The following is a 24,993-nucleotide window of genomic DNA, read 5'->3' as shown; positions in this document are numbered from 1 at the left end:
GCCGGCCTACCTGGGGCCCACGGCGTCGCTCTGGGCACTTCCGGTCAGCTGAGGGTGGGAGAGAGGCCAGAGCGAGGGCTCCACTCCAGGCCGGAAGGGCGGGAACTGAGATCTGGAGTAAAATTAGTAACACCACCGATTCCACTCAGACTCCACTCCCTGCTGGCCGGTCCGTTGCCCACCAGAGTCCTGGATCCCGCCCCTGTTTCCTCTCAGAATCAGCAGGAACGAAGGGGAGGTCTCTGAAACCGGCACCCGTGGCGACTCAGAGACCCCTGAGGTGTGGGGGCTAGGGGGTTCCTGCAGGAAAAGAGGTTCCATCTGGTCCTAACTTGGGTCCCGAGTGCAGGTGTTAGCACGCGTGGGTGCACTCGGCAGGACAGTGGACCCCGTGACTTTTTTTTTAATGGTATTTGTTCAGCACTTTATGCCGGGCGCAGTACTAAGTGTTAGGGTAGATACAAGATTATCGGTTTGGACCCAGTCCCTTTCCCACATGGTGCTCACTGTCTTAATCCTCACTTTAAAGATGAGGGAACTGAGGCACTAAGAAGGGAAAGTGACTTGCCCAGGGTCATACAGCAGGTAAATAGCAGAGCTGGAATTAGAACCCAAGTCCTTCTGACTCCCAGGCCCGTCCTCTATCTACTAGACCATACTCAAAGGTGTGTGCAGCTGTGGTGTTCTTGGAGGAAAGTGGGCTCCCCTTCCCCTAGGGTCTTGGTCCCTAGAGCCCCTCCCTCACTAAATCCCACAGCTGATGAAGAGGAGAAAATGGAATAGTGGGGAGGGGGGACAGGAGGCAGGAGAAACAGAACCCAGTCTAGTCTGGTTTAAGAGAAGCAGCATGACTTAGTAGATAGAGCGTGGGTCTGGGAGTCAGAAGGATCTGGGTTCTAATCCCAGATCCACCACATATCTGCTGTGTGACCTTGAGCCAATCACTTTACTTCTCTGGACCTCAGTTACATCATCTGTCAAATGGGGATTGGGACTGTGAATCCCACGTGCAAAAGAGACTGCAAAAGAGACTGTGTCCAACCTGATATGCTTGATCCACTCCAGCGCTTAGTAGTGCCTGGCACATAGTAAGTGCTTAACAAATACCATCTTGATTATTATTACATAATAATAATAAAATCCCAGGGAGAGGAGGGGAAGTTAGTTGGGGGCTGGGAATCCAATGGGCTGTCCCAGCTCTGCCAACCACCCTGGCACCCTCTATCTTCCAGGATTTCTTGACCCCTCCTCCCCCAGGAAGCTGGGCCATGGCTGTTGGGCACATCAGCGGGCACTGGGCAGACTTTCCCTGTCCATGAAGCTGCGTGGCCTAGTGGAAAAAGCACAGACCTTTGAGTCAGAAGACCTGGATTCTAATTTTGGCTCTGCCATTTGCCTGCTGTGTGCAACCTTGGGTAAATCACCTACCTTCTCTGGGCCTCAGTTTCCTCATCTGTAAAATGGGCATTCAATACCATTCCCTTCTACCTGAACTGTGAGCCTCAAGTGGAACAGGGACCGTGTCCAACTTGATTATCTTACATTTACCCCAGAACTTGGTATTAATGTTTGGCACATAGTAATCACTTAACAAATATAATAATAATAATAATAATAATAATAATAATGAAAAAAATAGCTTGTCTGGGCAGGAGGGGACACAAGGAAGGGACAAGGTGTCCAGGCTGCAGATTTCCCACTAGGGCCTCTACACCCAGTCTAGAGTAGCAACTTTGCAGGAAAAAAAACCTCTAAAATATATTCTATGCACAATCCCAACACCTTGTATGTGTATTTTCAGTTGTGCTTGGAACTCTGCCTGCCTTTTGAACCCATTTCACCCTCTGACTAAGGTGAGCCACTGGAGCAAAATAGCAGGTTCTCAGAAGGAAATACCAAGTGCCCCAAAGACAGAAATGTCCCTGCTACTCAGGTGGAGAGGAACAGAGGGGCAGCCTGTACCCTGGGCTGTCGGTTTGGCTCTGCCCATTTGCCCTCTGGAGGTGGTCACCCCTGAATCTGTCCTATCCATAGAGGTGAGAGGATGGACACCCCCTCTAGACTGTAAGCTTTACCCTCTAGGCTGTAAGCTCGTCGTGGGCAGGGAATGTATCTGTTTGTTGTTATATTGTACTCTCCCAAGCACAGAGTAAGCGCTCGATAAATACAACTGAATGAATGAATGAATGGGCATGGGGCAAGGCTGTCTGAAATGTCTTGGTTACTTCATCATTCCCAGAGGTGGGCAGTGGGCATTAAGCCCCACTCCTGCCTTTACCGTCCAGCCCTGACCTCCTCCTCCTCCACTTCCTCCTGTTCCCTCCCCAGGAACTCCAGGGCCCCAAGACTATGGAGGCTTTCAACAGGAATATGGCAGGTTCTGGACGCAAGATTCAGGCCATCATCCAGGTGAGCTGTGCCCAGCGCCGGGCATAAGGCGCAGGTGGCAGGCTCTTCTCCTTTCCTCGGTCCCTGTCTCCTCCTTGCCTCCAGGAGCGACAGTTGACTCAGCAATCACCTCTTCTCCATCCCATCCAATCCCATTAGCAAAGGTTCCTCAATCCAATTAGACTAATGGGTTCTCTTCGGAATCCTGTTCAAAAGTTCTGGGGCTCTGTTCCTCTATACCTGGGGCGGTCCCAGGTGGGAGAACTGGGCCTGGAGTTTCCACCGCCCAGGTCATGCCCCCTAGTGACCCAGACCCGTTGGACTCAGTCTCACCTTCCCCTCTAAACTGTAAACTCAATGGGGACTGGGAATGTGTCTGTTGTTCTATCATCCTCTCCCGAGTGCTTAGTCCAGTGCTCTGCACACAGTAAGCACTCAATAAATATGACTGACTTATGGCACCAATGAGTTGATTCCTTGGAAAGGCACCCCTAACCGGCCATCCCCTCAGCCCCCTGACCCCTCCCCCCCTTTACCCGATGCTGCCACAGAAGGGGCCCCTGGACCTGATCGAGACGGGGAAAGGGCTGAAAGTCCAGACGGACAAGCCCCACCTGGTGAGCCTGGGCAGTGGACGGCTCAGCACAGCGATCACCCTGCTGCCCCTGGAGGAAGGTGAGTTGAGCCCTCTCTGGGGTCAGAGGACTGTCCACCCTCTGTAGACACCTAGCAGGTCTTTCCTATGCCCTAGATGAATGGGCAAGATCTGGGCTCTCGGGGGAACCTGGGTTCCCACAATCTGACCAGAGGTGGGTGATACCCACCCCTGCCACTCTCTCTCCCTCTCTCCTCATCCCTTCCCCTTCCCTTTAGAAAGGTCTGTCCCCACCCCCTTGACTCCCCTTCCCTCCCAGGGAGCTGATCCAGACTCCGGCCTGCCCTGGCTGGATTAGAGATGAGATTAGAACGGGAGGGAAGCTGAGGGGAGAAGGGGAGGCGGGAGTGGAAGGGAGGCAGAAGGCGAGAACCGAGAGCCGAGGGGAAAAGGACCAGGGGGGTGGGGGGAGAAGGCTTCGTTGCTCTTGGCAACCAGTTTGTGCCCCTAGTCTGGAAGGAGGAGTGGAGGCGGGGGTGAGGGAGGAAGAGGTCTAGCCCCAGCAGTGACACCAGCTGGGTACCCAGGGAACGGGCTAAGGCAGCGGGGATCCCCGAGGTGAGTTCCCTCACCCCGTGCCCCTCTCCCCATGCCCCTCGCCCCCTCAACCCATCCCTCCCGCGGCACTGGCTGGCTTGAGGAGTCGCATTCCTGGCATTCTCCAGATACCAGCCCTGAGGCTCTGCCAGGGTTGGGGAGGCGGAAATGGAGAAGGGGAGGGAGAAGGTGGAGGGATAGGATGAAAGGGGACGAAGTAGCCAGAAGCCCTTGCCTTGGGTCTCAGTTTCCCCTCCTGCTAGAGAGTGTCTCACTGGGGAGGGTCAGGAACAGCTCTGGGCCCCCCGCATTGCCAGTTGTAGCCCAATGCAGGTTATGGGCCCACCGGCTCTCTCCCCTCTCAAGGGATGAAATGGTGAGGTTCGGAGGGCAGGTGTCTCTGCTTCTTGTTGCTCCCTGAGCTTGGGCCAGGCCACTGCCCCTTGACCTCTCCTCTCTGCCCATCCGCTGACCTTTACTCTTTGTCCACCCCCCCCAGGGAGGACGGTGATCGGTTCGGCCGCCAAGGACATCTCGCTGCAGGGCCCTGGCCTGGAGGGGGAACACTGCTACATTGAGAACGTGCAGGGTACACTCACCCTGCACCCTTGTGGCAACCCCTGTGCCATCGACGGTCTTCCAGTCCGACAGCCCACCCGCCTCACACAAGGTATTATTATTATTATTATTATTATTATTCATTCAATAGTATTACTATTATTAATAGTAATGGTATTTATTAAGTGCTTATTATGTGCCAAGCACTGTTCTAAGTGTTGGGGTAGATATGAGATAATCAGGTTGGACACAGTCCCTGTCCCACATAGGGTTCACAGACTGAATCCCCATTTTATAGATGAGGGAACTGAGGCCCAGAGAAGTTAAGCGACTTGCCCAAGGTCACACAGCAAGCAAGTGGTGGAGCCGGGCTTAGAACCCAGGTCCTTCTGACTCCCAAGCCTATGCTCTATCCACTAGACCACCCTGCCCCGCTCCGAGGCCCCTCATGTCAGAGACTGGTGGTCCCAAGCATCATGGCCCACCCTCCTAGTTCTCATGGTAACCACCCGAAAAGCCATATTGGCCAGGCAACAGGGTGCAGTCATCTTTCCCCGTTTGTGTACGTGCATGTGTGGTGTGTAGACACATGTACATGTGGACACGCAAGTTCCTCCATGCTGGCCCTATGAGGGGAGAATCGCTCTCCCCCCGTGAGCCCCGGAGAAGATTACACCACCAGCTCTCAAAGGGCATCGCGGGGCAGTGGCGTGACAGCTGTGGCGGGAGGTGGCGGGAGGCCGAGGGAGGCCAGGAACAATGGGGCTGTTTGTGTGAGGCAGGGAACTGGGGGAGCTGGCCGCTTAGAAACACGCAGAGCTGGGATCCTGGGTCCTCCCTGATCCCAGGAGGGGAGGTGGGGGTGGCCAAGGGGAGTTTTAGTCTTGGGAGGGGTGCCTGGGAGGAGGGAAGGGAGGAGAAGGAGGGAAGGAAGGAGGGAGAGGGAGAAGAAGCCAGGGAAAGACGGACAGAAAGTGTGAGGAGAGGGAGGGAGGGAGGGAAAAAGGGAGGGACAAACTGAGGGATAGAGAATGTGTGTCTGTGTGTGAGAGGGAGGGAGTTGCCATGGCAATATTCCCATCACAGTGTTGTAGAACCATCTGGGCCAAAGTGCCTTGGTTGTTGTGGCAACAGGCCCCCAGCCTGCTCTTAAGGTAGCTGTTCAAGTTGCCGTGGAGACAGACAGGGCGGGAACTGGGCCTAGTGGTTATAGGGTGAAACGTCCTCGGTGCCAGGTCCCCTGGTTGCTATGGAAATGCCTCTCCTCACCCCACATTTCAAGCACAAGCTCGGGAGAGCTTGTCCCTAGAGCTGTGAACCAGGTTTGGTAGCTGTGGGAACGGGGGTCCGGCTGTCACTCCTGGGCTGGCAGAGCGACTGCATCCTGTCTGTGGAAGGGAGCCAGCTCTGGGGGAGGAGGAGAAGGAGGGCACGAGGTGGCAATGCCAGACCTGGGGCAGGAGCTCCACATCACCCCACCCCGAGGCTCCAGCCCGCAGGAACCCCACCCACTCCCTCAGTCTCCGCTTGCTCTGACACCCATGCTCCCCTTCCTCTCACGCCCAAGGTGGGATCACCGATGATATCACTTTAAGATTTCCAAGGGACGACTAGGAGGGAGGGCCTGGGTGGTGACATACAAGTGTGCCCTTCTTTCATCTCCCAGGCCCATTGTGAAAGGAATCCAAGAGGTATCCGAAGCCTGGCAGAAGGGTGTTGTCACGAGGAGCCTGGGCATGCTGGAGTCAAGTGGGCGACCAAATGTCCAGGGAATTGGGGGAGTACCTCATGGTTTCCCCTCTGTGGCTCCCCAGGAGGGGACATCTACAGAACCCGCTCCTCCTGCCCTCCGCCCGCTCACACGTGCGAAACCAGATGAAGCCAGGGTTCCTCCGGCCCCCGAGACCACGTACAATGCCCCCATTCAGCCGCCCTCCTGGGTGTTTCGCCCCATTAATTAGGTCTCGTTAGGTATTTCCTGAGTTCCTAGAGCTCCGTACCCTTCTCAAGCCCCCAGCGGCCCCCACCCCCGGACCAACCTCGGTCCCGGACCCAGATGCCCCCGACACGCTCCCTGTTCAGGCCCATCCACCTCCGGGGAGCTCGGCAGTCTGCGTGGGTGGGAAGGAGAGACACAAAGGAGCCGTGTTCTCCCTCCACCCTCTCGGCCCCTTTTCTCCTGCTCCTCCCTGGGGGCTCTGGGAGCTGAGGATCTTGTCTCGTCGCTCCAGCAAGGCAATCGAGCTGGACATTCTTGGAGTATGTCTCCATGGAGACTGCACGTGTGAGTGAATGTGTGTGCATGTGCTTGTGTGTCGGAGTGTTTACCCTCCTGTGTCTGTGAGGGTGTATGTACCTGTGATTATGTGTTCAGTGTGTTTGCCACTCTGGATGTTTATGGAACTTGTATTTTTCTCTGTTCGTATATATGCTACAATGCGTTTGTGGCCCTGAAAGTTTATACACGGGTGTTAGGCCAGATCCAGTGGTTGCATAAATGCTATGGATTCATCCAGGTACCCATGAAAATAGGAGTCCATTTGTGCAGTTGGTTGTGTGTGAGTGTGTAAGTGGACAATTCTCTCCAGCTTCTCACTCTTGCCTTAGGCTGCTCAGCCATTCTGGAAGGAACCAGCAATAATAATAATGTTGGTATTTGTTAAGCGTTTACTATGTGCAGAGCACTGTTCTAAGCGCTGGGGTAGATACAGGGTAATCAGGTTGTCCCACATGAGGCTCACAGCCTTAATCCCCATTTTACAGATGAGGTAACTGAGGCACAGAGAAGTTAAGTGACTTGCCCAAGGTCACACAGCTGACAAGGGGGGGAGCCGGGATTCAAACCCATGACCTCTGACTCCCAAGCCCGTGCTCTTTCCACTGAGCCACGCTACAGGGCATTGGCGTCTGTAGACTGTAAGGTCCACAAGAAGCAGTGTGGCTTAGTGGAAAGAGCCGGGGGTTGGGAGTCAGAGGTCATGGGTTCTAATTCCGGCTCCGCCACTTAGCAGCTGTGCAACTTTAGGCAAGTCACTTAACTTCTCTGGGCCTCAGTCCCCTTATCTGTAAAATGGGGATGAAGACTGTGAGCCCCACGAGACAACCTGATGACCTTGTATCTACCCCAGCGCTTAGAACAGTGCTTTGCACATAGTAAGTGCTTAACAAATACCATTATTATTATTATTATTATTGTTATTAAGGGCAGGGGTTACATCTACCAACTCTATCATATTGTACGTTCCCAAAGGCTTTGTGTTCGTGTCTGTATCCCTGCCCTCTAGACTGTAAGTTTGTTGTGGGCAGGGAATATGTCTGTTCATTGTTGTATAGTACTCTCCCAAGGGCTTAATACAGTGCTCTGCACACAGTAAGCACTCGATGAATATGGTTGAAGTGCTCCGTACAGTGCTCTGCACACAGTAGCGCTCAGTAAATACCATTGAATGATTGATTGGCAAGGGAGTAAGTGCCAGCTGGGCCAACTGTGATTGAGAAGTCCTCATGTGGGTCCTAGTGCCCAACAATTGTGGTATTCGTTAAGTACTTACTATGTGCCAAGCACTACAGCAGCGTGGCTCAGTGGAAAGGGCATGGGCTTTGGAGTCAGGGCTCATGAGTTCGAATCCCAGCTCTGCCACTTGTCGGCTGTGTGACTGTGGGCAAGTCACTTAACTTCTCTGTGCCTCAGTTCCCTCATCTGTAAAATGGGGATTAAGACTGTGAGCCCCATGTGGGACAACCTGATTCCCCTATGTCTACCCCAGCGCTTAGAACAGTGCTCGGCACATAGTAAGCGCTTAACAAATACCAACACTGTACTAAGTTCTGGGGTTGATAGAAGCTAATCAGCTCAGACACAGTTTCTGTCCCATGTAGAGCTCACAGTCCGAGTGGGAGGGAGAACAGATATTGAATCCCCATTTTACAGAGGAGGGAACCGGGGCACAGAAAAGTTAAGCATCTTGCTCAAGGTCACACAGCAGGCCTGTGCTCTCTCCATTAGGCCATACTGCCTACTTGGGGTGGCAGTGACTGACTCCTCAGGCATCCTCCTGGCACTTTGGTGGGGATGGTGGGGGCTCCCTACTCCTCCCCATTCTCTTCTGACAACCCCCCAGGCTTCCACCCTCCTTTTTAGGTGGGGGGTTGACAGGGGTAGGGGATGGACCCTGAGGGGATGGAAGAGAATCTGAGAAAGGTCCCAAGGCCTTCAGTTTGGACTGGCATCCCAAAGCCATAGCCCACGACCCCAACCCTATGATCAATCAATCAATCCGTTGTATTTACTGAGCACTTACTATGTGCAGAGCACTCTTCTAAGCACTCGGGAGAGTAAAATACAAGAGAATTAGCAGACACGTTCCCTGTCCATATGGATATGTACAAAAAGGTTCTGGGGCTGAGGGTGGAATGAATGAAGGGTACAAATCCACGTGCACAGGTGATGCAGAAGGAACAGGGAGTAGGGGAAATGAGGGGTTAGTCCAGGAAGGCTTCTCGGAGGAGGTGGGATTTTAATAAGGCTTTGAAGGTGGGGCGAGTGATCGTCTGTGGGCTATGAAGAGGGAGGGAATTCCAGGCCAGAGGCAGAGTGATGAGAAACATCAGCTGGAGATAGAGTGAGCAGGTTAGCATTAAATGAGCCAAGTGAGCAGACTGTGTTGTAGTAGGAAATCAGCCAGATGAGATAGAAGGGAGTGAGCTAATCCAGTGCTTTAAAGCAGATGGTAAAGAGATGGATGGGCAACCACCGGAGGTTCTTGAGGAGTGGGGAATCATGTGTTCTTTAAGAAAAATGATCTGAGCGGCGGAATGAAATATGGACTGTAGTGAGGATATGATGTGGAGTAGGGCGGGCCAACCCCGTTTTAAGAGGACAAACCGGGCTCAGTCTGTCCTCTTCTTAAAACCGGGTGGGGCTCTTTAGGCAGAGGAGGGAGGTTAGAGGGTTAGCTCTCTGTCACAGAACTGTTAGCTAGATGTGGGCAGGGAATGTGTCTATTATTGTATTGTCCTCTCCCAGGCGCTTAGTATACAGTGCTCTACACACAGTAAGTGCTCAATAAATTTGATTAAATGAATGAATGACCCTGTGCTAGATGACCTGCTTCAAGGGAGGTTGTTGGGGGCGGTGGGTAGGGGAGGAAGAAAAGAGGGAAAAGGAGTGGTGGGGGGCTCGGCTTCTCATTCCACCCTCCTGTCGGGCTTAAAGTGGAGGACGCCCCCAGCCCGCCCACCCCCAGTGCAGTGAATGAGAGCAGTGAGAGCAGTTCCGTCCGGAGGGTCACAGCTTCCACTGCCGCTGAATCACTCTCTTCCTGAGGAACCCCGACCTTAATGTCTATTGCTTCGCTTGGCTTCTGTGAGCTCCTCCCCCGCTTAGGGAGGTTAACGGGGATGGAAAATAAACTGGGCTGTTCTCTGGAAAGTTGACTCAACCTCATACCTCCATTCTCCTAAGGCTCTGGGGTGAGTGTGGGTTTGAATGGGTCTGGGGTAGAGGGGCCTGTGTGTGTTTCTGTGTGCCGGTGTGTTTTTTGGGTCTGTGCCCCTACCTCCTTTTCCCCTCCCTCACAGCACAACCGCAGCTAATTGGGGAGTGTGTGTGTATGGGGGCCCTCAGAGATGTTCAATCAAATAGTATTGATCTGATTGACCTGTATATCCCTCAGAATTTATCACAACGCTTTTCACGTAGCGGGCATTTAAATATTATTATTCAATGTTAATAAAGCAGGACTTTTCCTCCAAGCTAGGTAGCCATCCCCCCACACCCACCCCAAATTGACTGTAAACAGAAGAGGGAGCTTCCAGGTGGAGTTCCTCTGGGGATGGGCTCTGGGGTAGGGATTTGGGGGTGGTGATTCGGGGGGCTGGATGTTCCCCAAGGCGGTGTGGGGAGGCTCAAGACCAGGGCCGGTCACCTTTCCGAACGGATAAGGAAACAACGGACCGTAAGGGGGGGGGGGGGGGTCCTAGGGCTGCCCCGATCCCCCCACCCCATTTTCATTCAGCTGGCCTCCCCCTCACCCCCACACCCAGCCGGCTGCCAACCTCCTCCTCCCCCCGGCTCCAGTCTCTCGCCCATCTCTCTCCCTCCAGTCTCCTTGCGGCCTCTCTCCTCCCAGTCTCTTTCTCCAGTCTCTCCCCCTCCAGTGTCTCCCCCTCCCGCCTCTCTCCTTCCAGTCTCTCCTTCTCCAGTCTCTTTCCCTCCCATCTCTCTCCTCCCAGTCTCTTTATCCACTCTCTCTCCCTCTCCAGTGTCTCCCCCTCTAGTGTCTCTCCCTTCCATCTCTCTTCCCTCCAGTCTCTCTCCCTGCAGCCTCTCCTCCCAGTCTCTCCCCCTCCAGTGTCTCTCTCTCCTGTCTCTCTTCCCTCCAGTCTCTCTCCCTGCAGCCTCTCTCCCCCTCCAGTGTCTTCCATCTCTCCTCCCTCCAGTCTCTCCCCCTGCAGCCTCTCTCCTCCCGGTCTCTCCCCCTCCCGTCTCTCTTCCTCCAGTCCCTCCCTGCAGCCTCTCTCCTCCCAGTCTCTCCCCCCCGCCCCCAGTGTCTCTCTTCCCTCCAGTGTGTCTCCCCCATCTCTCTTCCCCCCAGTGTCTCTCTTTCTCTCCCTCTTCCATCACTTCCTCTTCCCTCCCGCCGCCTCTTGGTCGCCGGGCTCTTCTTTGTCCCCCGCCCCCGACCCCCGACCCCCGACCCCCGGGCCCGCCCCCTGCCCCAGGCCCCGCCCCCGTCCCGCCCCCGATCGTTTCCTGCGCTCCCATTGGGTCCGGGCACAGCAGCGCAGCGGGCGGGAGGTCGGCCACGCCCCCTCAATAGGCCCCGGGGCCGGGACAGGACCGGACAGGACGGGCCGGGCCGGGCCGGGAGGGAGCCGGCCACCGGCCACCGGGCACCCAGCCGGCCTCCGCGGGGTGAGTCACCGGGCCCCGGCTTGGGGGTCCTGGGGGCTCCCTGCTCCGGGACGGTTGTGTGTCCTGGCCGGGGGGGCTCTGTGGGATCGAGTGTATTTGTGTGTGTGCCCGAGGTGGGAGAGTGGGGACCGTGTACGTGGTGGTGCGATGGAGGAGAGTTGTGTGGGGTTGTGGGCCTGGGTGCGGGGGAGAAGGCTGTATGTGTGGTGGTGTGATGGAGGAGAGTTGTGTGGGGCTGTGGGCCTGGGCGGGGGAGGGCTGTATGTGTGGTTGTGTGATGGAGGAGAGGGAGAGTCGTGTGTGGTTGTGGGCCTGGGGTGGGGGGAGGGCTGTATGTGTGGTTGTGTGATGGAAGAGAGTTCGTGTGTGGTTGTGGGTCCGGGAGCGGAGGCCCCCCCCCTCCCCCCCCCGCAATGTCAGTGTGATCTGCGTTTTGACCGAGTGGGGGGCGGCGCCTAGCTGTGAGTCGCCGGAGGGAGCTGTATGTGTGATTGTGTGTTTGTCCAAGGTGTGTGTGTTTGTGTATGTGTGGTGGTGATGTGGGGGTGGGGGGGATTGGTGTTTCTCCGGGCGTCGTGTCGGGGCTTTTGTTTCGTCCGAAGGAGAGCCCTTGTTCGTGTGTGGATGTAGGTGCCCATGTAAGTGAGTGTGTGATGTGTGACCCTGGAGGGGAGACCCCTTTCCCCGTGGGGTACTCAGAAGCCCCCAATCCAGGGTGGGGGTGACTCTGTGTGTGTGTGTGTGTGTTGTCCGTCCCTGGAGGAGGGGCCTTCAGGCTCCCTCTCTCTCTTTCACACCCACGTGTCCCGCCCGCCCTGGGGAAGCCCCAATTTTTCCAGCTGTACCCCTGCTTCACCCCACCTCTCCCCGCCACCCCCCCCCACTCCTTCACCCCACCTCGCCCCGCACTCCCCTGTCCCATCCCCCTCCACCCCCTCGTCCAGAGGTGGAGCCGCTCGGCTGGAGGCCTGGACCCCTGGGTCCCCCCCAGGCGGCAGGCCTTCGAGTGGAAATAGAAAGTTAATTTGGGGCGGGAGCCGGCCAGGCGGAGCCACAGTCGCCGGCCCCTCTATTAATACGGCCACCCGGCTGCCCACCCGGCTGCCCACCCGCCCGGCCCGGCCTATTTATAGTAGGAGGAGGCGGAGCGGGCCCAGCCCGGCTCCCCTCTCCCCGGGGCCGCCCTGGGTGGGCCGGGGAGCCTCGTCCTGTCCCTCTCCTTCTCCCTCCCAGCCCGGGCCGAAATCCTAATTAATTAGCTTGTTAATTAGCCGAGGGGGAGAGGCCGGGCGCCCACTTGGCCATCAGCCCCCACCCACCCTCCCTCCCACTCTCCAGCAGCCGCATCCGCTTGGCTCTGGCCACCAACCCGTCATTTGACTTCTCTGTGCCAGTCGGCCGTGGGCACTAGAGGTCCCAAGGGCGTATCTGAATTGGGGGAGGTGGGCAGGCACTTGGCCGTCGCTCAATGCCGAGGGTAGTGGGGAGGACATCTTGTGAGCCCCGGGAAGTGGTAAGGGCCCCACAGATGCCCATCCAGCGTTCTGCCCGGGGACTAGGCAGCTGGGTATATCCTCAGCCACCCATTTGCCCCTCCAGCGTGCCCCCACCTGGCCCCGAATGGCCCTTGCCCGCGCTCCCCGACCGAGCCGAGCCGTGTCTCAGCGTCCAGGAATGCGGCCTTCCCCGCCAGCCGTGACTCGGTTGGCTCGGAGTCCGGGGCGTTGGGTGGCCTCAGGCTGGGCAGTCCCAGGGGGAAGGTTGTGGGCACATCCGGGGGTTGGAGGCAAGTCTGGGGGTCAGTGCCAGCCCTTTCCCCTGCCTGCCCCCTCCTCTCGGCACTCCCCGTGGGCTCCTTTGGGGCCCACGCGCCTGCTGGCACCGGTAGAGTGGTGGAGGCCTGCCAGGATGTGCCCACGGCGCCCGCGGGCACAGCTGCTGCCTTACACACTCCCCATACCCCCAGGTCACATTCCCTGGCTTGGGCCCCGCCTTCTCCCCCCTCTCCCAGGCAGGACCAGGCTTGTGCTGCCCAATTAGGCACATGCAGGCTCCCGAAGCCGGGGACCCGCACTGGGTCCGTCCCCGGCTCTGGGGGCCCCCGGAGCGGAAAGACTCGCACCCGGGTCCTTAAAGTGCTCAAAGTTGGGGTCCTTTCCTGCTTTCCTTCCCACAGCCCCCACCAACTTTTCCGAGGAGCAAAATATCCCTTTCAAAGCCAGTCTCCTTACCTGAATAGTGTCGTCCTTGAGATTGCGGAGATGCTGCTGACGGTGTGATTGTATCTAGGGTGTGAATGACTCTGGCACCCTGTGCCCATGACAACCCAGCCAGGCACCTTTTCTGGCCCCCCAGCCGTTCGGGGTGAGCATTGCTCAGACACGCCAGTGGTTGAGCAGGAGAAGGTTATCTGGTACCACATGGGCTTGAGTTCCTTTGCAATAGTGGGGACGGTCTGTGCTGAGCCATCCTCACTCCCCTGGTCCCCCTATGTCCAGGGACACACATTGCCAGCTGACCGGCAGGGGTGGCGGCTGCGACACCCACTCTGGGGGTACGGGTGATTCCTGCTCCAGGGAGAAACTGAGGCTCAGAGAGGGTAATGCAGCAGTTTGGGAATAGAATCCAGGGGATGCCGGCTCCCAGGACGGCATTCTCTGTGAGGAGGGGGAGAGAGGAGGAGAAGAAGTCCCCCAGATTGGAGAGGGATGGGGGCGTTCTGTGTGCGGTTGTCCGGGATTATACGTGTGATGGGTTGAGAAAGGGTGGGCACTTGTGGTTCCTGGCTGCCCGCCCCACACACCCCTAGCTCACTCCCTGCCCTTCTGTCTCTCCCGCCTTCTGCAGGCTGCATGCTGTGCCTTGGGCAGTCCACCTTTCTTCGCTTTAACCACCCGGCAGAAGCTAAGTGGATGAAAAGTATGATCCCAGCAGGGGCACGGGGCCCTGAAGCACCCTACAGCCCGACCCAAGGTACGTGCCTGTGTGCCAGCCTCCAGAACAAATACCCAGCCGTCGGAAGGCTGGGGCGAGAGGTCCACTGACTCCACGGGCTGCATCAGTCAACCAGTGGTATTTATTGACCGCTTTCTTATGTGCAGAGCACTGTACTAAGCGCCTGGGAGATACAGTACAAAAGAATTAGGGGAGGCAGTCCCTGCCCATAAGGAGCTTACAGTCCAGCGCTCGCTTTTGGCAGCTTCCTGTGGACTCCGGGGCAGGCTGGGAGTGCTAGGAATGGACAAGGCTGAGGATTTGACTCCCTGGGCTGAGGGCCCGGCAGGCAGGTGTAGCGGGGGTGGATCTAGGGCACTGCCATTCAGTGTTGGGTTTCCCCAGTTCTCAAGTGACTCCTGGGTCCCCTGGGGGATGTGGGTTCTCCGCCAGCTCCTCTCCCTGAAGTACCCGGAAAGGGCCAGGGGCTGAAGCCTCACCCCTCATCACGTCGATGAGATTTCTGGAGCAGTTCTCTGCTCCTCGAGGAAGAGCTCACATTAGCCCTCACCCCAGCTGGACTAGGGTTCTACCCACCAGCGGGCATCGCCCCTGCCGTTCCCCCAACACACACTTTTGGGGCACCACTGGCTGATTGATTTTTTTTTCTTTTAATGGAATTTGTTAAGCGTTTACTATGTGCCAGGCACTATTCTAAGTGCTGGGTTAGACATCAGGTAATCCGGTAGGACAGTCCCTGTCCCACATGTGGCTTACAGTCTTAATCCCCATTTTACAGATGAGGTAACCGAGACCCAGAGAAGTGAAGTGACTTGCCCGAGGTCACACAGCAGACAAGTAGCAGAGCCAGGACTAGATTCCAGGTCCTTCTGACACTCAGGCCCGGGCTCGATCCACTAGGCCACGGTAGGCTGAGCTCATGGCGGTGGCTTGTTTTAAATGAATGATCCACCAGAGAGAAACTGAATTGTCCCCAAGTCAGGTGAAGTCCTAAACTAGGCATGCCCTCTTTGCCCTGCTGGGAACCCTGGAGCCGTGACCCATGGCCATGGTCGTGGATTCTAATCCACAGATGAGGCAACTGAGGCACAGAGAAGTGAATTGACTTCCCCGAGGTCACAGAGCAGACGGGTGGCAGAGGCGGGATTAGAACCTGTGACCTCCTGATTCCCAGTCCCGAGCTCTCTCCGATACGCCATGCAGTGCTTGGCACATTGTAAACGCCTATCAAATGCCGTTATTATTATTATTAGTGGTTGGGGATGGTGAATGGGAAATGGGCAGAGGGTGATGGTGTTTTCCCCAACCTTGCCCAGAAAAATGCCCACTCCCTGTTGCCTGCTGGAACTTAATGTTTCCCAGCCCTTCACCTGAACCTCTAAACTCGTGATGTGGATGGTCCCCCAATCCCCCGAGGCCTAGGACACCTGGGTTCCAGCCACTTGGGAGCCGAGCCTCCCCCCAGACCCCCACCTGGTGGACTCAGGCCTTGGGTCTGGGCCGGATGTGGGCAGTGGTTCTGGAGCAGTCTGGCCCGAGGAAAGGGAGAGGGGCTGGCAGCTTAATGGAGATAATTGGAGTGGAGCTGCTCCCCAGACAGCCGACCTGCAGCCCGGCTTCCAGGAACCGGCCATTAGCTCCGGCCCTTCCTCCCCCTCCCCGCCCAGCCCACCGCCAAGTGGCTCCTGATTGGTTGTGGGCCCTGCCCGCTCCTCCTGACCCCACAGGTTGGGTTTCTCCTTCCTGGGCCCAAGTGGGAAGAGGATTCAGAGACCGCCTGAGCCGTGTCTGCCCGGCGGTGCCAGTCGGAGTGCCTGGCACTGGGCATCCCCCTCCCCCCACCCCCCGCGGGAGATTCTGGGACCCAGGCCGCTCTCTCCCTCTCCCCTCCCACCCTGCCTCTGGGCAAGGTAAGCGAAGGTGATGTCTGTCCCTAGCAGAGAAACTGAGGCAGAAAACGTGGGAAGGATGGGCCCAGGAATCTCCGGCTCCTACGTCTCTACCGTCTACCCAGTGGGAGTGATGCGGGGGTGACGGTCGGTCAGGGCATGAGAAAGGGCAGAGAGGTTGTGAATCCCGGTTCCTGATGTGAGTCCATTCTCTCTCCTGTCCACCCCACCGTCTCCGCAGTCGAGTCGGAGAGCCTGGTGAATGGAAACCACCTCCCCCGGCCTGCCAGCCGGGGGCGTCCAGCCTGTGCCAGCCACAGCTCCCTGGTCAGCTCCATCGAGAAGGACCTGCAGGACATCATGGACTCACTGGTGCTGGAGGAGCCGGCCGGGCCCTCCAAGAAGCCGCCCGCCACCTCCCCGCTCTCCCCTCTGCCCAACGGCGGGCGCTACCCGCTGTCGCCGCCCACCAGCCCCGGGGCCATGTCCGTGGGCTCCAGCTACGAGAACACATCGCCCCCGTTTTCCCCTCTCTCCTCGCCCGCCAGCAGTGGCAGCTGCGCCAGCCCCTCACCCAGCGGGCTCGAGCAGGGCCCCGCCATGCCCCCCTTGGTGCCCGCCCGCTCCTCTAGTTACCACCTGGCCCTGCAGCCCCCTCAGTCCCATCCCCCCGGGGCTGGCGCCCGCCCGACCGAGAGCCCCCAGCCGGGCAGGAGGGGGTTGCCCGACGGACCCTCCGTCCCCGGCCTCCGGGCTCTGCTGACCGACAGCCCCGCGGCCACCGTCCTGGCCGAGGCCCGCAAGGCCTCCGAGAGCCCGCGGTTCGGCGTGCCGGTGCCCCCGACCGTGGCCGTCGGCCTGAGCGAGCGCCCCGCCGGGGGTGCCCGCTGCCAGCCCTCCAGCGTGCCCGGAAGCCCACGCTCGACCCCCAAGTTCCAGCCGCCGGTTCCCGCCCCCCGCGGCAAAACCGGCGGCCTCCAGGAACGTCCACCCAGCCCCTTCCGGGAGCCCCCGGGCGCTGACCGAGCCATGCCCGCTGGGCCCTCCCGCCAGCCGCTGGGCAGAACCTACTCCGAGGGGACCGGGGCGGGGCCCGGCCCCCAGACCCGCTCCCTGCAGCCTCCAGAGAGCCCCCGCCCGGGGCGCAAGGGGCTGGACAGCCTGCGGGACCGACCGCCCCTGAGCCCGGCCCTGTCCCGCCGGGCCCTGCCCCTCTCCCCCGTGCCCTCCCGGGCACCTCAAGATGCCAGTCCGGACGGCCCCCGGGCCCGGCGCTGGGCGGGCCCGCCCGAGGACCCGGCCTGGACGCTGGGGGGACGTGTCCGGCGGGCCCGGAGCCCCTCGCCCACCCTCGGGGAGGCGGCGGGCGCCCGCAGGGCCGCCTTCGGGCCCGGGCTGAGTCCCGCATACAGCCTGGGCTCTCTGAGCGGGCCCTCGCCCCGCCAGAGCCCGCGGGCGCGAAGGAAGCTGTCAGCGGGCGAGCCGGGGGTGCCCATTGCCAGGGAGCGCAAGAACAGCGTCCCGGAGCTGAGGGTCGAGGGGGACCTGCTGGACTACCACCGGCACCAGAGGCAGGAGCGCCTGCGGGACCAGGAGATGGAGCGCCTGGTCAGTGGGTCACCTCGCCCTCACCCTTCCCTTGTTCCACTGCCCGGGGCCATGTGGGCGGCTTGCGGGACTGGAGCCCCTTCGCGTCTTCCGCCCGGGACGGTTCCCTTTAAGAGCCCAGCTCTCCCCTCCTCCCCTTCCCCTTCCCCTTCCCCCCACACCCCCCACTTCTCCTCCTCCTCCTCCTCCTCCCTGCCCCGCCCCACCCCGGCAGCTGTCCGGCCGGGGCCCAGGGCCCAGCCACGGCCGCCTGCCACCGCCACCACCGCAGGCTGCCGTGGGGGGTGAGGCCACCCTAGGGCCACCGTGGGGCCGGAGCGACTCCGCTCCCGGCTTCCGGCCCAGCCAGGTAGGCCTTCTCCTTCTCCCTTCCCACCTCTTAGCCTCCCTTCCCCCCCTTACGCTTCCTCAGTCTTTCCTGTCACCACTCTTTCTTCCCTTTCCCCCTCTTAACCTCCCTTCCCCCTTAACCTGCCCTCCCCCCTTTTCTCCCTTCCCCCAGCCTCCCTTCTCAGCCTCCCTTCCCGGCCAACCTCCCTTCCTCCTCTCTTAACCTCTCCCCACCGTTCTTTCCCCCCTTAACCTCCCTTTCCCCCCCTTAACCTCCCTTTCCCCCACTTAACCTCCCTTTCCCCCCAACCTCCCTTCCCCCTTAACCTCCCTCCCCCTCCAACCTTCCCTCCCCCACCTTTCCTCCCTTCCCCCAACCTCCCTTCTTCCCTATCAACCTCCTTCCCCCCTTAACCTCCCTTTCCCCCCTCCTTTCTCCCTCCAAACATCCCGTCCCCCCTCTTTTGTCCCTTCCCTTCGCCCCTCACCCATCTCTTCTCCTGCCACCCTCTTCCTCTTCTGTCTCTTCTCCCCCATCCCTCTTTCGTCTCTTCTCCCTTTTTCGACCTCCCTCCCCACCTTTCTCCCCTCTCCCCTCCCGTTCGTCCTTTGGGAAACAGGGGCCGTCCGGCGGTGCCACCCGGTGGTGCCACCCGGACGGGGTCTGAGGGTGCAGCGAGGGGGACCTGGAGGTTGGCCACTATGTGCGTGTCCGTTTGTGTCCGTGTGTCCGTGTGCGTGTGTTCTTTCGAGGGGCGGGGTCTTGGGCTGGGCAGCTGCAGGGGGCACTTGAAAGGGCAGGATTCCCAAGATGGCTGGGGGAACGGGACAGGGGAGACTTCCCCGTCCCTACGGACCCGTCCGTCCCTGCGGACCCAGGAGACTCGGTGATCCGCAGCTGGACCCCCCGGGGAAGAAGGGAGGAGGAGGAAGAGGCCGGCCACCCGACACCCGGGCAAGGGAAGCCAAAAGAGGCTATGGTCACCAGGTGGGGTGAGCAGGCCGAGCCCCTTCCTCGCCTGCCTGGCACGAGGCGGGGGGCTTGGGGGACCCTGGTGTTCTCAAAGGCAGCCCCATCCCCCACACCTGCCCCGGCCTGTCTCCACCTGCCCCTTGAGGGCTTTGAAGCCTCCCGCCCTGCCCCTCCCTCCTGGCAGCTGCTTATCTGTGCCCTGGGGCCCGTGGCGGGGGAAGATCCGGCCTGGGGAGGAGGGAAAGCCACCGAGTCAGGGCCTGCTGTGGGCTATGGGTGGGCGATGTTGGGGAACTGGGCACCCCTGGAGTCAAAGAGGTGGGGAAAGACAGAGAAATACCCTCAGTCCCTTACCCTGGGCTACTACCCACCTCTGAGCCAGCTGATTGTGGCTGGGAGGGGTTGGGGGAAGGAGGGAAGAGACCTCTGAGCAGAGATGGGGATCTGGGCTGGGCAACCGTTCATTCATTCATTCATTCATTTATTCAATTGTATTTATTGAGCGCTTACTGTGTGCAGAGCACTGTACTAAACTCTGGGAAAGCACAGTCTAACAGTAAACAGACACGTTCCCTGCCCAAAATGAGCATACATTCTAGAGGGGGAGACCAGCCAGACTCCTCCTCGGGTCAGGAAACGGGACCAAGGGGCAAGGGAAGAGAAGTAGGGCTGGGGTGTGTGTTTGTGTGGCTGAGCGGGTGTGTCTGTGTTCCTCCATAAATCCCGGGTCAGAAAGGAAAGTGAAAGCCCGAGAGGTGCCTGGCCACTGTGCCCCCACGTGCCCTGCCATGGGTCATCTTGGTCTCTCTGGGGGGCCCGAGGCAGCCGGTTTCCCCGGCTCAAGATGGAGTGAGATTCCTGCAGTTAAGGAGTGGGCAGGGGCGCTGTCGGGCCCAGCCCAGTTCAGTCCCTGTCTCCTCCGCCACGCCCTACCCCGGTCCCTCTTCCCCCCAGGAACGCCAACGTCTCGAGACCATCCTGAGCCTGTGTGCCGAGTACAGCCGGGCAGACGGGGGCACCGAGGCTGGTGAGCTGCCCAGCATCGGCGAAGCAGCGGCGGCCCTGTCCCTGGTGGGCAGGAGGCCCTCGCGGGGCCTGACAGGAGGGTCTGGGCCCCCCGGCCGGGGGGGCGAAGAGTCGAGCGGCGCTGCCCAGCGTCTCTGGGAGCCCATGGAGCGCTCGGACGAGGAAAACCTCAAGGAGGAGTGCAGCAGCACCGAGAGCACCCACCAGGAGGTGATGGGCGGGTGGGGGGTGGGAGTCTCTCTGCAGGCCTTCCATTCCTCTGTGGGGGTTGGGGAGGCTTCCTCCCTCCCTGACAGAGGCTCCCCTCACCCCTCAGCATGAAGAAGGCCCTGGCGCGTTGATACAGGGAGAAGCCCTGGCCTTGGAGGAAGAGCAGGCTCGCGTGCTGGGCCGTGTGGACCAACTCAAGGGCCGGGTGAAGGAGCTCGACCAGCAGCTGCAGGAGGCCACCAGGGAGGTGAGCCCCTCTCGGAGGGCCAGGGGAGAGGGGGCACAGGAAGTGGGCAGGCCAGCGTGATCACTGGTGCGGCGGACTGACGATCCTGCCTTCAGGTCCTCCCGGGCGCTTAGTCGATTGATGGTGTTTATGGAGCATTTATTGCCCTTGCAGAGCGCTGTACTAAGCGCTAGGGAGAGTACAACATAATAATAATTAGGGTACTTGTTAAGCACTTACTACTTGCGAAATACTGTTCTAAGCGCTAGGATAGATATGAGCTGATCAGGTTGGATACAGTCCCTGTCCCACGTGGGGCTCAAACTCTTATTGCCTATTTTACAGATGAGGTAACTGAGGCCCAGAGAAACGAATTGACTTGCCAAAGGTCACACAGCAGATAGGTGGCGGATCCGGGATTAGAACCCAGGTCCTTCTGACTCCCACGCCCGTGCTCTGTCCACTAAGTCAGGCTGCTTTTCATAGACACGTTCTCTGCCCGCAAGTAGCTTAGTCTAAAGGGAGACCTTATAGTCCAGGGCTTTGCACACAGTAAGCATTCAATAAATGCCACCCACTGATGGATTGACTGAGGCGGGGACATAATGGAGTCAATCAACTTGATTGATTGGGCCCGGGGCTGCTGTGCCCACAGGCGGAGATGGAGCGGGCCCTGTTGCAAGGGGAGCGTGAGGCAGAGCTGGAACAGATGCAGAAGGAGCAGAAGGCAGTGGAGCAGGTGCAGGAGAAGCTGGTGGCGCTGGAGACGGGCATCCAGAAGGAGAGGGACAAGGTAACCCTGCAGCTGGCTCCCCACCACCTGTAGGGATTCCACGTACGGGGTGTCAGCTGTCCTAGGTAGACTGGAGAGCTCTCTCTGAGGTCACAGCACCCGTCGACCCTCTCCCCCCTCATCTGGAGGGTACCAGCTTGGGTAGGGACGCTGCCAAGGTGCGGGTGTCTGGGCCTCTGCTCTCTGGATTGCTCTCCCTGCTGCCTCTGGGTGCCAGGGTCTCTGCCATGCTCGGTTTCCCTGGGCACTCGCTCGGCGTCTGGGCCAGGGCCTTGGGGGAGCGTCTTCTCAAGCGGGCACATCAGGCACGCAGAATCCCATCCCGGGGGTCGGTATCCGAGGCCCGTCTGGATGGTCAGTTTGCCCAGTGCCTGGCTGTCATTCAGCAGGGTCTTATTCCACCAAACCTCCAAGACGGGGAGACAGGGTCCCCCGGGAGGGGCCCACTCAGTGTGCCCTCCCCCTCCACCTGGCCACCAGCTGTCCACGACCCTCAGTTTCTCCAGGACCAGGACCCCCCCACCACCTCTGATCCCTTTTGGGTCCTTGTCCCCTGGCTGCAGGGGGCGCTCCGGGCCCTTTGACCCACGGTGCCCAAGGAGACGGCGCTCGGCACAGGCACCGAAGAGAAGAGGGTTTTTCCCGATTGGACGGCATGGTCTTCCCGGTTGATTTTTCTCATGTTTTAGAGGCTTCTTTTCTCCTGCCTCCGTCGGTGGAGACGTTTTCCTTCATTTTTCTTTTTGGAGTCTTGGGCTCTGGTCCCCACTCCTCCCAAAACACACTTCCCAAATCCGTGCCAATCTAACTCCGCTTGCCAATCAGGTCTGCACTAATGCCCCCCCCCCCATGTTCTAACAACCACCCTGGGCTCTCCGCATGCCCTCTAACTACCAGGGCTGGCTAGGTAGGGGCTATGCCCCTTGCTGTGAGCCGCCTACAACCCTGTCCGTCTCTGCATTAACCCCGTGGGCACGTAAGTGCCCGAGTCTCTTCCTACTGATGTTGCCTCCTTTCGTTCTCCGTGTTGACACATGGGCACTGATCAAGGGACTGGGGGGATAGGGTGGAGAGACCGGGAGCCTAGGTCAAGGACTTGGGGCTGGGAAGAGGACAATGAGAGGGACTTCTCAAAGTCTCTCAGGCACCTGGGCACACTTGGCTTTGGAAGAGCCCTGGCACCCATGATGCCCAAGAGGGTTCTAGAGGTTGGGTTAGTTCCAGGCCTCTGGGCCCCAGCTAGGAGACTCCCTGAGCTCAGTGGGTAAGAGCAGCCTCTCTGTGATCTGTTCCCGAGCCAAGGGCGAGGGTGGCACAGTGTGGCACAGAGCGGACTCTGCTCCAGATCACTCAGGCAAGGGGGGAAGGGGAAGAGGGAATGAGACAGATGAGTCAGGAGGGGAGATGCTCAAACTCCACCCACCTCCCACCCCGGGGGACAGAGTCGATCGAGTTTTTTCCGGGCCCCTCTGCCAGGCCCAGTGGTTCTGGGTTCTTGAACCCATTGGACGCTCGCAAAACCCTGGCATGGGCAGGAAAGCCGGGTCCTTCCAGATGTTTGCATGGCATCTCTGGCACCCCTGGAAGCTGGTCAGCACCCCCCTCTGCCCCATCCCTGCCCTCCAGGAAATCAGAAATAACTGATGCCCCCACCCACCCTTTGGCTGCAGGGGTGACTCACCGGGCTCCCCCCTCCCTCCTGAGGTGTCATCTCGCCCCAGACGGAGCTGCTCTGTCCCTCCCCCTTCCCCGTTGCCTCGACAACGGCCTTGGTAATTGCAGGCCTGGGCCCTGCCTGTGGTTGAGATTCAGGTTCGGCCTGGCTGGACTGGGCTGGTGCTGGGAGGGGGGTCGAGGTGGGGAGGGTGGATGGGGAAGGGGTGTGCCCAAGTGCCTTGTCTGTCTGCCTCACTAACCCTCCCCCCACCCCCTTGCTGCCCCTCCAGAATGGACTGCCCCCTTCCTCCCTCACACTCCAGGCTTGGGCTTTGGTTTGGGGGCCAGTGAGAGGGCAGGGAGGTAAAAGAGTCGGCCACCGCTCTCCTTAGGAGGGGTGGGGCCCCTTGGGATCTGGCTCGCCCCCCCTCTGTGGGTAGCTTGCCCGACCCCACCCCCAGCTCCCGACTCTTTCCACGTCCATGAACCCGACTGGGCGGAGAGGGAGATTCTGGTGGGTCTGGGCCATGGGGAAACTGCCTGCACAATCAAGACCAAACCACAGCCCAAGATGGGGACAGCCCACTCCCCTCCCTACCTACTTGCTTGATCCCCTGCCTGCCTCCTTCTCAGCTCCCCTCCCCACTCCCCCCAGTCTTCAGCTGCCCTTCTGCCCCCTGCCCCAAGCACCAGTCCTACCTTCCCGCCTCCTTCCCCCATTCCTTCCCTCTCCCCATCCCCGCCCGTCCCCTGACTCTGTTTGTGGCTGTCTCCCCTCCTAGTCGTCCGTCCCCCCCCACATTCCTTCCCTCCCTTCCCAGCTCCATCCGCCTGCCCCCACCCCAGGCCTGGGTTTGAGCAGTGTGTGTTCTGTTTTTTCCCCCCCTTTTTTGTTGGTCTCTGCCCCTCCCCCTCCCCCAGGAGAGGGCCAAGCTGGCCGTGGGCCGCCTGGAGCTGGAGGCGCAGCAGGCGATGTACGCGGAGCTGAAGACCCAGTTAGATAACTGCCCCGAGTCCGGGCGGGAGCAGTTACAGGAGCAGCTGAGGAGGGTCAGTCCTGCCCCCCGCGGCGCCGCCCCCCCGCCTCCCTGCCGTGGAGCCGCCAGGACTGCGGGGCCGGGTCGGCAGGTGGAGGAAGGCCGGCGCTGAGGACGGAGCGCCTCTCCCCGGGGGGACCGGACCCTGCCTCCGCCCACCCTCGACCCCCCCGGGTTCTCCCTGAAACGATACTCTCTGGTGACTGGCAGGGGCAGAGGGGCTGAGCTGGACCGTGGGGATGAGGCACGGGGAGGGGGGAACCACTCGTTCTCCGCTCTTGGAGTTGCCCGAGTTTCCTTCCCCTCCCGAAGGTCGACCCGAGCCCTCAGCTGAGCCCCCCGAACCCTCTCCCCCCCCGGCTGTCGTTGAAGGAGGCCGAGGCGCTGGAGACGGAGACGAGGCTGTTTGAAGACCTGGAGTTCCAGCAGCTGGAGAAGGAGAGCCGGCTGGAGGAGGAGCGGGAGCTGGCAGGACAGAGCCTACTGCACAGCAAAGCTCAGCTCCATCGAAGCATCGCCGAGAGGAAGGTGAGGCCGCGGGTGGGTGGGCTGGTGGACCTGGGTGCTCAGAAGCTGAGGAGAGGTGGCCTAGTGGCCAGGTGGAAAGATCAGGGACTTGGCAGTCCGAGGACCTAGGTTCTGATTCCAGCTTGGCCGTTTGCCTTGGGCAGGTCGCTTAACTTCTCTGGGCCTCAGTTACCCTGCATGTAAAATACCAGTTCTCCCTGTGAGCCCCATGTCTGGTCTGGTTATCTTATACCAACATCAGCACTTAGTAGAGTGTGCTTGGCGTGCAGTGAGCACCTAACATACCCCACAGTTGTTGCTAGTATATCCCGTTCCTCAGACTGAGCCCTTTCTGCCCCCACCTGTCTTCTTCCTGCCTCCCTCAGGCCAGGGTAAGGGGAGGAGAGCCCTTAGAGCTCCTCAGGTTACTTTTGGTGAAGGGGAGGATGGGTGCTATTAGAGAAAATGGAGTCTTTGTCTTCTTTGCCAATTTCAGTTATCCACCCCCATCTCCGGCGGTGGAGGTAGACATTTAAAGGCTCGCACATGGCCTAGTGCAAAGAGCACAAGTCTGGGAGCCAGAAGGGCCTGGGTTCTTATCCCAGCTCTGCCACTTGTCTGCGGTGTGACCTGGGGAAAGTCATTTTACTTCTGTGTGACTCAGTTACCTCATCTGTAAAATGGGGACTTAAGACTGTGAGCCCCGCACAGGACAGGGACTGTTTTCAA

The 24,993-nt window shown here is 59.5% G+C and overlaps 1 protein-coding gene across 11 annotated transcripts in view; it reads left to right on the top strand.

Annotated features, from left to right (window-relative positions):
• The window catches only part of PHLDB1 (pleckstrin homology like domain family B member 1), a 41,084-nt gene that overhangs the window by 4,766 nt on the left and 11,325 nt on the right, over positions 1 to 24,993 (top strand). For 6 of the 11 annotated variants that reach the window (XM_029075559.1, XM_029075556.1, XM_029075553.1 and 3 more), the window contains exons 2-11: positions 2,329 to 2,409; positions 2,940 to 3,063; positions 4,080 to 4,250; positions 13,902 to 14,027; positions 16,140 to 17,506; positions 19,764 to 20,045; positions 20,152 to 20,292; positions 20,927 to 21,064; positions 23,642 to 23,770; positions 24,130 to 24,285. In XM_029075559.1, coding sequence (XP_028931392.1) covers positions 2,350 to 2,409; positions 2,940 to 3,063; positions 4,080 to 4,250; positions 13,902 to 14,027; positions 16,140 to 17,506; positions 19,764 to 20,045; positions 20,152 to 20,292; positions 20,927 to 21,064; positions 23,642 to 23,770; positions 24,130 to 24,285 — 2,694 coding nt within the window. In that variant the 5' untranslated portion in view covers positions 2,329 to 2,349. Of the gene's footprint in view, positions 1 to 1,808; positions 1,854 to 2,328; positions 2,410 to 2,939; positions 3,064 to 4,079; positions 4,251 to 13,901; positions 14,028 to 16,139; positions 17,507 to 19,763; positions 20,046 to 20,151; positions 20,293 to 20,926; positions 21,065 to 23,641; positions 23,771 to 24,129; positions 24,286 to 24,993 lie in introns of those variants that run through there. The other 5 variants (XM_029075560.1, XM_029075557.1, XM_029075555.1 and 2 more) reach the window with 2 other exon arrangements.

Source organism: Ornithorhynchus anatinus, chromosome 11 (genome assembly GCF_004115215.2).
Source record: "Ornithorhynchus anatinus isolate Pmale09 chromosome 11, mOrnAna1.pri.v4, whole genome shotgun sequence".
NCBI lineage: Eukaryota > Metazoa > Chordata > Mammalia > Monotremata > Ornithorhynchidae > Ornithorhynchus > Ornithorhynchus anatinus.
This window is presented reverse-complemented; position numbering and strand designations above follow the sequence as displayed.